The 13,456-nt window shown below is 41.0% G+C and overlaps 1 protein-coding gene across 1 annotated transcript in view; it reads right to left on the bottom strand.

The window, feature by feature from the left end:
• Window positions 1-12,972: 12,972 nt before the first annotated feature.
• The window catches only part of LOC137571768 (glutathione S-transferase 3-like), a 114,249-nt gene continuing 113,765 nt past the window's right edge, over window positions 12,973-13,456 (bottom strand). Inside the window, exon 7 of the mRNA XM_068281372.1 lies at window positions 12,973-13,173. Within this exon, the coding sequence (XP_068137473.1) occupies window positions 13,030-13,173 (144 nt within the window). The 3' untranslated portion in view covers window positions 12,973-13,029. The remainder of the gene's footprint in view (window positions 13,174-13,456) is intronic.

The raw sequence follows: 13,456 nt of genomic DNA, 5'->3' as shown, positions 1-13,456 counted from the left end.
GGGCTGGGGGGGGACCCAGAGGCTGGTGATAGTATGCAGAATGTGCTTCTTTGTCCTATATGAATTGCAGAAATCCACCTTTGGCTCTCTTTAGGGCCCGTTTCCATTATCGCGAATCTGCATGCGTTTTCTGCGCGCAGATTTGCATAACCAATACAAGGTAATTAGCCTGTTTCCACTTGTCAGGACAACAGAGTGTTTTTCTGTGCAGGAAAAATCTGCACAGCAGAGCCATCAGAATTCACACACCGCCTTGCGCATGCAATGTAATTAATAGGAAAGTCGCATGCGTATCTATTAATCTTTATATATATATATATATATATATATATATATATATATATATATATATATATATATATATATATATATATATCCTTTATATTCTTATGTGGCTATAAGGACCACATGCACAGAATCAGACCAGTGTGTTAGAGTGACACTTTAAGTAATAGGATTATTATTACCCTAAGAGTTATCACAATATTACTGAATGAATACATGATCCTGAGCTATTTACTTGCACAGTTTCCTGTTATGTCCTTTTCAGTGGAATTCCATCTTTCCAGAGGACAAAGAAACAATTTGGAAGGGCTGTCTAAGCCAGTTCTCTGAAGGTGGGCTTAACTTTGAAGGAAACGAAAGTAAGAACATTGCTTCAGGGGACCTCCTTGAAAGGCTGACTTTCATTCTCGTGGAGGACAGAGAGGCGTCAAGCGACCCCACCCACAAAGGAGAACTGAACATGCTGGTTGGACTTTTACCAGAAAGAACTGCCCAAAAGGAGGAATATTTTATCATATTAATTAGGATTTAAAAGGTCTCTGCACGCCAGGAGAAAGTCACTTTCTACTGCTGTGCAGAGCCTGTGTTAGTTGCAGACTCTACATGCTGGCTGTGAGAAAGTCCTTGGCCAAGTGAATAAAGATTTCTACGTTTTTGGCACCTAATGGAGATGTCTCATGTTGTAAGTTATTTCCCTTTAACAGGCCTTTTCGACTAGTGCGGTGCGATTTCTATGTGGAAAAAGCATAAACGAATTCACATGCGCATGCAAATTTGTATGCAAGTTTTCATGCAAATTCGCATGCGTTTTCACGTTCCTGTATAAGGATGCGAATTTAACTATATCAGTGCCTGTGTGCTTTATTAGGTATGCGAACATGCAAATTCCCTGTAGTGGAAACGGGCCCTAAAAGCACACAGGCACTGACATGGTTAAATTCACATATTTATTAACATATGCGAAAAATGCGTTTTTGCTGCAGATTTCTGCATGCAGATTCGCATAACCAATACAATTTAATTAGCCTGTTTCCACTTGTCAGGACAACAGAGTGTTTTTCTGTACAAGAAAAATCTGCACAGCAGAGCCATCAGAATTAATAGGAAATTCGCATGCGTTTTCACTATGCGAATTTTCCATGCAAATTCGCATACGTTTTCGCATAAATGCAATGTAAGGGCCTTTTTGACTAGTGCGGTGCGACTTCTATTCGGAAAACGCCAATTAGCAGCGCTGGCGGGCTGCAATCTTTCAAACAGCCCTATCCTAAGCGTATAATACACGTTGTTATGTAAACAACGTGTATTTATACTGGCTGCCTCCTCCTCTCTTGGTCACAGCGTGCGCAGACCACCAGGAGAGAGGACGGCAGCCCTGCACCTAACACAGCCACACTGATCCTGCTCCAGCTCCCCACCGATCGCCGCTGATCACCCCCTACAGCCCCCCTCACTGCCCTGCCAAGGCGTCTGACTGAGGTCTGAGTGTCATCTGGTCGCCTGTCACAGCTCTGATCGAGGTCTGATTGACATGTGAGTGACATCTATTGCCTGTGCACAGTTTTTTGACATCTGATTAATTGATTGCATTGTGATTGGTTTTTGATCATCTGTGATTGTCCTGTGATTTCAATTGCTGTTTACATTGGTTGGCATCTGACAGCTGCACTGTGATTGATATCTGGTCGCCCGCCTGTCACAGCTCTGATCGAGGTCTGAGTGAGATCTGAGCGACATCTGTTGTCTGTGCACTGATTTTTGACATCTGATTGATTGATTGATTGATTAGTGATTGGTTTTTGATCATCTGTGATTTCCCTGGGATTTCAATTGCTGTTTACATTGGTTGGCATCTGACAGCGGCACTGTTATTGATATCTGGTTGCCTGTCACAGCTCTGATCGAGGTCTGAGTGAGATCTGCTGCTGGAAACTTGCCATATACCGGCTGTATCCTGCGCCCAAATCTCCAGGGGCCAATTCATATGTATCCCTTCTGTGGAACACTCTTCAACACATCCACCACTCACCCACACAAACCCTTTTTAAGCGCAACCTGAAAACTCACCTCTCCAGGCAAGCATACTCTCCTGCCTGCAAATGACACTTTGTTTTGGTTTTACCTTCTCATGCACAGCTTCCCCTCACCTCCTGTCTAGGGATGCTCGGAAAATTCCGCGGAATTATTAATTCCGTCATTTCGGCCGGAATTAGATTAATTCCGATTCCGTTAGTCGGAACAGAATTTCTATATATCTCAAACGGAATTCCGCGGAAATTTAATAATTCCGACGGAATTTTCCGGAACAACACCAAAATTCTCTCTCTCCCCCTCTCTATTCATCCATTCATCCATCCTCTTATATCATCCAGTAGGGAATTGCAGATTTTCAAAACAGCTTAAATACCATAGCTGGGATTTGAACCCAGGATGCAGTGTGTAGTAGGTATCTGTCTTACCCTCTAGACCATGAACCACACTACATGGTAAAGCTGGCCTAGCATAAACCATACTACCATTATGATCAATTCAATAGAAAAAGTAGCATGATTAAGGATTGGTACTTTTTGAAAAGCATGCTTATATACCATAGCTGGGATTTGAACCCAGGATGCAGTGTGTAGTAGGTATCTGTCTTACCCGCTAGACCATGAACCACACTACATGGTAATGCTGGCCTAGCATAATCCATACTACCATTATGATCAATTCAATAGAAAAAGTAGCATGATTAAGGATTGGTACTTTTTGAAAAGCATGCTTATATACCATAGCTGGGATTTGAACCCAGGATGCAGTGTGTAGTAGGTATCTGTCTTACCCTCTAGACCATGAACCATACTACATGGTAAAGCTGGCCTAGCATAAACCATACTACCATTATGATCAATTCAATAGAAAAAGTAGCATGATTTAGGATTGGTACTTTTTGAAAAGCATGCTTATATACCATAGCTGGGATTTGAACCCAGGATGCAGTAGGTATCTGTCTTACCCTCTAGACCATGAACCACACTACATGGTAAAGCTGGCCTAGCATAAACCATACTACCATTATGATCAATTCAATAGAAAAAGTAGCATGATTAAGGATTGGTACTTTTTGAAAAGCATGCTTATATACCATAGCTGGGATTTGAACCCAGGATGCAGTGTGTAGTAGGTATCTGTCTTACCCTCTAGACCATGAACCACACTACATGCTGGCCTAGCATAAACCATACTACCATTATGATCAATTCAATAGAAAAAGTAGCATGATTAAGGATTGGTACTTTTTGAAAAGCATGCTTATATACCATAGCTGGGATTTGAACCCAGGATGCAGTGTGTAGTAGGTATCTGTCTTACCCTCTAGACCATGAACCACACTACATGGTAAAGCTGGCCTAGCATAAACCATACTACCATTATGATCAATTCAATAGAAAAAGTAGCATGATTAAGGATTGGTACTTTTTGAAAAGCATGCTTATATACCATAGCTGGGATTTGAACCCAGGATGCAGTGTGTAGTAGGTATCTGTCTTACCCTCTAGACCATGAACCACACTACATGCTGGCCTAGCATAAACCATACTACCATTATGATCAATTCAATAGAAAAAGTAGCATGATTAAGGATTGGTACTTTTTGAAAAGCATGCTTATATACCATAGCTGGGATTTGAACCCAGGATGCAGTGTGTAGTAGGTATCTGTCTTACCCTCTAGACCATGAACCACACTACATGGTAAAGCTGGCCTAGCATAAACCATACTACCATTATGATCAATTCAATAGAAAAAGTAGCATGATTAAGGATTGGTACTTTTTGAAAAGCACGCTTATATACCATAGCTGGGATTTGAACCCAGGATGCAGTGTGTAGTAGGTATCTGTCTTACCCTCTAGACCATGAACCACACTACATGCTGGCCTAGCATAAACCATACTACCATTATGATCAATTCAATAGAAAAAGTAGCATGATTAAGGATTGGTACTTTTTGAAAAGCATGCTTATATACCATAGCTGGGATTTGAACCCAGGATGCAGTGTGTAGTAGGTATCTGTCTTACCCTCTAGACCATGAACCACACTACATGGTAAAGCTGGCCTAGCATAAACCATACTACCATTATGATCAATTCAATAGAAAAAGTAGCATGATTAAGGATTGGTACTTTTTGAAAAGCATGCTTATATACCATAGCTGGGATTTGAACCCAGGATGCAGTGTGTAGTAGGTATCTGTCTTACCCTCTAGACCATGAACCACACTACATGGTAAAGCTGGCCTAGCATAAACCATACTACCATTATGATCAATTCAATAGGAAAAGTAGCATGATTAAGGATTGGTACTTTTTGAAAAGGATGCTTATATACCATAGCTGGGATTTGAACCCAGGATGCAGTGTGTAGTAGGTATCTGTCTTACCCGCTAGACCATGAACCACACTACATGGTAATGCTGGCCTAGCATAATCCATACTACCATTATGATCAATTCAATAGAAAAAGTAGCATGATTAAGGATTGGTACTTTTTGAAAAGCATGCTTATATACCATAGCTGGGATTTGAACCCAGGATGCAGTGTGTAGTAGGTATCTGTCTTACCCTCTAGACCATGAACCACACTACATGGTAAAGCTGGCCTAGCATAAACCATACTACCATTATGATCAATTCAATAGAAAAAGTAGCATGATTAAGGATTGGTACTTTTTGAAAAGCATGCTTATATACCATAGCTGGGATTTGAACCCAGGATGCAGTGTGTAGTAGGTATCTGTCTTACCCTCTAGACCATGAACCACACTACATGGTAAAGCTGGCCTAGCATAAACCATACTACCATTATGATCAATTCAATAGAAAAAGTAGCATGATTAAGGATTGGTACTTTTTGAAAAGCATGCTTATATACCATAGCTGGGATTTGAACCCAGGATGCAGTGTGTAGTAGGTAGTAGGTATCTGTCTTACCCGCTAGACCATGAACCACACTACATGGTAATGCTGGCCTAGCATAATCCATACTACCATTATGATCAATTCAATAGAAAAAGTAGCATGATTAAGGATTGGTACTTTTTGAAAAGCATGCTTATATACCATAGCTGGGATTTGAACCCAGGATGCAGTGTGTAGTAGGTATCTGTCTTACCCTCTAGACCATGAACCATACTACATGGTAAAGCTGGCCTAGCATAAACCATACTACCATTATGATCAATTCAATAGAAAAAGTAGCATGATTTAGGATTGGTACTTTTTGAAAAGCATGCTTATATACCATAGCTGGGATTTGAACCCAGGATGCAGTAGGTATCTGTCTTACCCTCTAGACCATGAACCACACTACATGGTAAAGCTGGCCTAGAATAACCATACTACCATTATGATCAATTCAATAGAAAAAGTAGCATGATTAAGGATTGGTACTTTTTGAAAAGCATGCTTATATACCATAGCTGGGATTTGAACCCAGGATGCAGTGTGTAGTAGGTATCTGTCTTACCCTCTAGACCATGAACCACACTACATGCTGGCCTAGCATAAACCATACTACCATTATGATCAATTCAATAGAAAAAGTAGCATGATTAAGGATTGGTACTTTTTGAAAAGCATGCTTATATACCATAGCTGGGATTTGAACCCAGGATGCAGTGTGTAGTAGGTATCTGTCTTACCCTCTAGACCATGAACCACACTACATGGTAAAGCTGGCCTAGCATAAACCATACTACCATTATGATCAATTCAATAGAAAAAGTAGCATGATTAAGGATTGGTACTTTTTGAAAAGCACGCTTATATACCATAGCTGGGATTTGAACCCAGGATGCAGTGTGTAGTAGGTATCTGTCTTACCCTCTAGACCATGAACCACACTACATGCTGGCCTAGCATAAACCATACTACCATTATGATCAATTCAATAGAAAAAGTAGCATGATTAAGGATTGGTACTTTTTGAAAAGCATGCTTATATACCATAGCTGGGATTTGAACCCAGGATGCAGTGTGTAGTAGGTATCTGTCTTACCCTCTAGACCATGAACCACACTACATGGTAAAGCTGGCCTAGCATAAACCATACTACCATTATGATCAATTCAATAGAAAAAGTAGCATGATTAAGGATTGGTACTTTTTGAAAAGCATGCTTATATACCATAGCTGGGATTTGAACCCAGGATGCAGTGTGTAGTAGGTATCTGTCTTACCCGCTAGACCATGAACCACACTACATGGTAATGCTGGCCTAGCATAATCCATACTACCATTATGATCAATTCAATAGAAAAAGTAGCATGATTAAGGATTGGTACTTTTTGAAAAGCATGCTTACATACCATAGCTGGGATTTGAACCCAGGATGCAGTGTGTAGTAGGTATCTGTCTTACCCTCTAGACCATGAACCATACTACATGGTAAAGCTGGCCTAGCATAAACCATACTACCATTATGATCAATTCAATAGAAAAAGTAGCATGATTTAGGATTGGTACTTTTTGAAAAGCATGCTTATATACCATAGCTGGGATTTGAACCCAGGATGCAGTAGGTATCTGTCTTACCCTCTAGACCATGAACCACACTACATGGTAAAGCTGGCCTAGCATAAACCATACTACCATTATGATCAATTCAATAGAAAAAGTAGCATGATTAAGGATTGGTACTTTTTGAAAAGCATGCTTATGTACCATAGCTGGGATTTGAACCCAGGATGCAGTGTGTAGTAGGTATCTGTCTTACCCTCTAGACCATGAACCACACTACATGGTAAAGCTGGCCTAGCATAAACCATACTACCATTATGATCAATTCAATAGAAAAAGTAGCATGATTAAGGATTGGTACTTTTTGAAAAGCATGCTTATATACCATAGCTGGGATTTGAACCCAGGATGCAGTGTGTAGTAGGTATCTGTCTTACCCTCTAGACCATGAACCACACTACATGGTAAAGCTGGCCTAGCATAAACCATACTACCATTATGATCAATTCAATAGGAAAAGTAGCATGATTAAGGATTGGTACTTTTTGAAAAGCATGCTTATATACCATAGCTGGGATTTGAACCCAGGATGCAGTGTGTAGTAGGTAGTAGGTATCTGTCTTACCCGCTAGACCATGAACCACACTACATGGTAATGCTGGCCTAGCATAATCCATACTACCATTATGATCAATTCAATAGAAAAAGTAGCATGATTAAGGATTGGTACTTTTTGAAAAGCATGCTTATATACCATAGCTGGGATTTGAACCCAGGATGCAGTGTGTAGTAGGTATCTGTCTTACCCTCTAGACCATGAACCACACTACATGGTAAAGCTGGCCTAGCATAAACCATACTACCATTATGATCAATTCAATAGAAAAAGTAGCATGATTAAGGATTGGTACTTTTTGAAAAGCATGCTTATATACCATAGCTGGAATTTGAACCCAGGATGCAGTGTGTAGTAGGTATCTGTCTTACCCTCTAGACCATGAACCACACTACATGGTAAAGCTGGCCTAGCATAAACCATACTACCATTATGATCAATTCAATAGAAAAAGTAGCATGATTAAGGATTGGTACTTTTTGAAAAGCATGCTTATATACCATAGCTGGGATTTGAACCCAGGATGCAGTGTGCAGTAGGTATCTGTCTTACCCGCTAGACCATGAACCACACTACATGGTAATGCTGGCCTAGCATAATCCATACTACCATTATGATCAATTCAATAGAAAAAGTAGCATGATTAAGGATTGGTACTTTTTGAAAAGCATGCTTATATACCATAGCTGGGATTTGAACCCAGGATGCAGTGTGTAGTAGGTATCTGTCTTACCCTCTAGACCATGAACCATACTACATGGTAAAGCTGGCCTAGCATAAACCATACTACCATTATGATCAATTCAATAGAAAAAGTAGCATGATTTAGGATTGGTACTTTTTGAAAAGCATGCTTATATACCATAGCTGGGATTTGAACCCAGGATGCAGTAGGTATCTGTCTTACCCTCTAGACCATGAACCACACTACATGGTAAAGCTGGCCTAGCATAAACCATACTACCATTATGATCAATTCAATAGAAAAAGTAGCATGATTAAGGATTGGTACTTTTTGAAAAGCATGCTTATATACCATAGCTGGGATTTGAACCCAGGATGCAGTGTGTAGTAGGTATCTGTCTTACCCTCTAGACCATGAACCACACTACATGCTGGCCTAGCATAAACCATACTACCATTATGATCAATTCAATAGAAAAAGTAGCATGATTAAGGATTGGTACTTTTTGAAAAGCATGCTTATATACCATAGCTGGGATTTGAACCCAGGATGCAGTGTGTAGTAGGTATCTGTCTTACCCTCTAGACCATGAACCACACTACATGGTAAAGCTGGCCTAGCATAAACCATACTACCATTATGATCAATTCAATAGAAAAAGTAGCATGATTAAGGATTGGTACTTTTTGAAAAGCACGCTTATATACCATAGCTGGGATTTGAACCCAGGATGCAGTGTGTAGTAGGTATCTGTCTTACCCTCTAGACCATGAACCACACTACATGCTAGCCTAGCATAAACCATACTACCATTATGATCAATTCAATAGAAAAAGTAGCATGATTAAGGATTGGTACTTTTTGAAAAGCATGCTTATATACCATAGCTGGGATTTGAACCCAGGATGCAGTGTGTAGTAGGTATCTGTCTTACCCTCTAGACCATGAACCACACTACATGGTAAAGCTGGCCTAGCATAAACCATACTACCATTATGATCAATTCAATAGAAAAAGTAGCATGATTAAGGATTGGTACTTTTTGAAAAGCATGCTTATATACCATAGCTGGGATTTGAACCCAGGATGCAGTGTGTAGTAGGTATCTGTCTTACCCTCTAGACCATGAACCACACTACATGGTAAAGCTGGCCTAGCATAAACCATACTACCATTATGATCAATTCAATAGAAAAAGTAGCATGATTAAGGATTGGTACTTTTTGAAAAGCATGCTTATATACCATAGCTGGGATTTGAACCCAGGATGCAGTGTGTAGTAGGTATCTGTCTTACCCTCTAGACCATGAACCACACTACATGGTAAAGCTGGCCTAGCATAAACCATACTACCATTATGATCAATTCAATAGGAAAAGTAGCATGATTAAGGATTGGTACTTTTTGAAAAGCATACTTATATACCATAGCTGGGATTTGAACCCAGGATGCAGTGTGTAGTAGGTATCTGTCTTACCCTCTAGACCATGAACCACACTACATGGTAAAGCTGGCCTAGCATAAACCATACTACCATTATGATCAATTCAATAGAAAAAGTAGCATGATTAAGGATTGGTACTTTTTGAAAAGCATGCTTATATACCATAGCTGGGATTTGAACCCAGGATGCAGTGTGTAGTAGGTATCTGTCTTACCCTCTAGACCATGAACCACACTACATGGTAAAGCTGGCCTAGCATAAACCATACTACCATTATGATCAATTCAATAGAAAAAGTAGCATGATTAAGGATTGGTACTTTTTGAAAAGCATGCTTATATACCATAGCTGGGATTTGAACCCAGGATGCAGTGTGTAGTAGGTATCTGTCTTACCCTCTAGACCATGAACCACACTACATGCTGGCCTAGCATAAACCATACTACCATTATGATCAATTCAATAGAAAAAGTAGCATGATTAAGGATTTGTACTTTTTGAAAAGCATGCTTATATACCATAGCTGGGATTTGAACCCAGGACACAGTGTATAGTAGGTTTCTGTCTTACCCTCTAGACCATGAACCACTACATGGTAGTAGGTATCTGTCTTACCCCCTAGACCATCAACCACACTCAGGGCCGGGCCGAGGCAGAGGCTGGAGAGGCTCCAGCCTCAGGGCGCAGTGTAGGAGGGGGTGCACAATTCATTCAGCTGTCATTCCCAATTGTGTTTGAAGCAGAAAGAAATAAGAAAAGGTGATACATGGCAGCGACTGCAAGCCAGATAAGTAGCGATTAAGGTGTTGGGGGGGTTGGGGGCCCTGGGGCACCTCTTAGTGTAATAGAAATCAGTGTGTGACGGCTGGGGTGGGAGGGATGGGGGGGCGCACTTTGCTGTCTCAGCCTTGGGTGCTGAAGGACCTTGTCCCACCTCTACATGCTAAAGCTGGCCTAGCATGTACCATACTACCATTATGATCAATTCAATAGATATGCTATGGTATATAAGCATGCTTTTCAAAAAGTACAAATCCTTAATCATGCTACTTTTTCTATTGAATTGATCATAATGGTAGTATGGTTTATGCTAGGCCAGCTTTACCATGTAGTGTGGTTCATGGTCTAGAGGGTAAGACAGATACCTACTACACACTGCATCCTGGGTTCAAATCCCAGCTATGGTATATAAGCATGCTTTTCAAAAAGTACCAATCCTTAATCATGCTACTTTTTCTATTGAATTGATCGTAATGGTAGTATGGTTTATGCTAGGCCAGCTTTACCATGTAGTGTGGTTCATGGTCTAGAGGGTAAGACAGATACCTACTACCTACTACACACTGCGTCCTGGGTTCAAATCCCAGCTATGGTATATAAGCATGCTTTTCAAAAAGTATCAATCCTTAATCATGCTACTTTTTCTATTGAATTGATCATAATGGTAGTATGGTTTATGCTAGGCCAGCTTTACCATGTAGTGAGGTCAGTGGCGTAGCTAAGGAGCTGTGGGCCCCGATGCAAGTTTTACATTGGGGGCCCCCAAGCACTCTATACATAACAATTGATACGGCGCACCAAAACTTGCCAATGGCAACTACAGTGTCAGAGATGCAAAAAGGGGATGGGGAACAGTTTGTTAATGATTATCACTAGTCAAAGTATCTATAGAAGTGATTATTGTGAGCACAGGACCAATAGAGAGCTAATACTGTAGTTGAAGGAGGGCCCTTCGGGGCCCCTCTTGCCCAAGGGCCCCGATGCGGTCGCTACCTCTGCACCCCCTACTGCTACGCCCCTGAGTGTGGTTCATGGTCTAGAGGGTAAGACAGATACCTACTACACACTGTGTCCTGGGTTCAAATCCCAGCTATGGTATATAAGCATGCTTTTCAGAAAGTATCAATCCTTAATCATGCTACTTTTTCTATTGAATTGATCATAATGGTAGTATGGTTTATGCTAGGCCAGCTTTACCATGTAGTGTGGTCAGTGGCGTAGCTAAGGAGCTGTGGGCCCCGATGCAAGTTTTACATTGGGGCCCCCCAAGCACTCTATACATAACAATTGATACAGCGCACCAAAACTTGCCAATGGCAACTACAGTGTCAGAGATGCAAAAAGGGGATGGGGAACAGTTTGTTAATGATTATCACTAGTCAAAGTATCTATAGAAGTGATTATTATGAGCACAGGACCAATAGAGAGCTAATACTGTAGTTGAAGGAGGGCCCTTCGGGGCCCCTCTTGCCCAAGGGCCCCGATGCGGTCGCTACCTCTGCACCCCCTACTGCTACGCCCCTGAGTGTGGTTCATGGTCTAGAGGGTAAGACAGATACCTACTACACACTGCATCCTGGGTTCAAATCCCAGCTATGGTTTATAAGCTGTTTTGAAAATCTGCAATTCCCTACTGGATATGAGAGAGAGAGAGAGCGCGCTCCAGAATACCGTCGGAATGAAACGGTAGTGGTGGTATGCGGAATCGGAAATTGGCTCTTCCGACCATGCCTGCTCCTGTCCTATCCCTTAAACCTTCAGACTGTAAGGACAGTTGGCCACGGCTCTCTTCCCCTTTTATCTCACAATGCTGTGTAATGTGTGTGCATATCTTCCACCCCTGTATGAAAAATCTGTAGTTGATTTGTTCACTGCATTAGTTGCACTCCACCATTGTCATTGTCTTGTATCATTGTCTTGTATTGTTAACTGTTGTATTGTCATACCCTGTATTCTGTTGTACAGCGCCACAGAAGATGCTGGCGCTATATAATGCAATGATAGTTAATCACTAATAATAATGGAGTGAGGAAGCATCGGCCAAGGGAGGAAGTGATGCTGGTGCAGGTCAGGACTCAGAGAGTGTGTGACGGTATGCATCGGGGGGTGTCTCTGTGTCCCTACACAACCCGACATGGTGAGTGCCTGGGGCTGTGTGTCCTTACTTATAATGTAATGTAGGTGGAGGAAGTATGGGGGGGGGGGCTACCTAGTGCTGTGTATTATATTATAATGTAATCTAGGGGGAGGATGGGATGGGGGGTACCTAGTGCTGTTGTAATGTAGGGAGGGTTAGGTTGGGGGTGTTGGAACGGTGCCTAGTATTGTGTTCTCTTATAATGTAATATGGGGGGGGGTGAGTACCTAGTTCTGATGAAATGGGTGGGGGAATAAAGTTGAGGAAAACACTACATTTTGAGCAATATGTATGAGGGAGGGACAGTTGTGGTGTTAAGGGGTGGTAAGCACCAAAATCGAGTTTCTCTCAGAATGTTGTGAAACCTAAGGCTGGGCCTGGTCAAATAGCCTTCCCTAAAACACTTTTTCTTGCCTTTGATCACCACACTACCACTATTCTCTATTGTACAGCGCCACAGAACATGCTGGCACTATACAAATCCAAAATACTAGTGATAATATTAAAAAGCATGGCACCTGGATTTACTGCATCAAGACTGATATGATATGACTTTATTCATGTTCTCTTTCTGATCACATTAATTAAAATTAACTTTGTAGTAGGCCTGGAGGACGGTCCTCACTGTAGCTACATATTTATCATCAGGCTGAGGCTTCCTCTGGCTCCCGGGCTGCAGGAATGCTTTGATTGGAGGGATTTCACTGATTCTTTGTTTGAATTTCTAGGAAATAGTGAAGTTACAGGAATTGATCAGTATTTTAAAGATACTCCCTATGTTTCCTAAAGGATGCATTATAAATATGGAGATTGTCACTTATTGTCAATAATTATCTGCAATAGCAATGATCACAGGAAGCTGTCAGTCCCTTATAAAAGTTGCAATCATTATAACAGATCACAGATTGTATAAATATGGCAAAACAAGCATCTCTAGGAAAGTGCATGAATTTCTCCAGAAAAAAGGCCCTAAATGTTATAATCATGATTTACCTTGTAAATTAAAA

Source organism: Hyperolius riggenbachi, chromosome 4 (genome assembly GCF_040937935.1).
Source record: "Hyperolius riggenbachi isolate aHypRig1 chromosome 4, aHypRig1.pri, whole genome shotgun sequence".
NCBI lineage: Eukaryota > Metazoa > Chordata > Amphibia > Anura > Hyperoliidae > Hyperolius > Hyperolius riggenbachi.
Note: the sequence above shows the minus strand (reverse complement) of the source record. Positions and strands in the feature narration are given on the sequence as shown.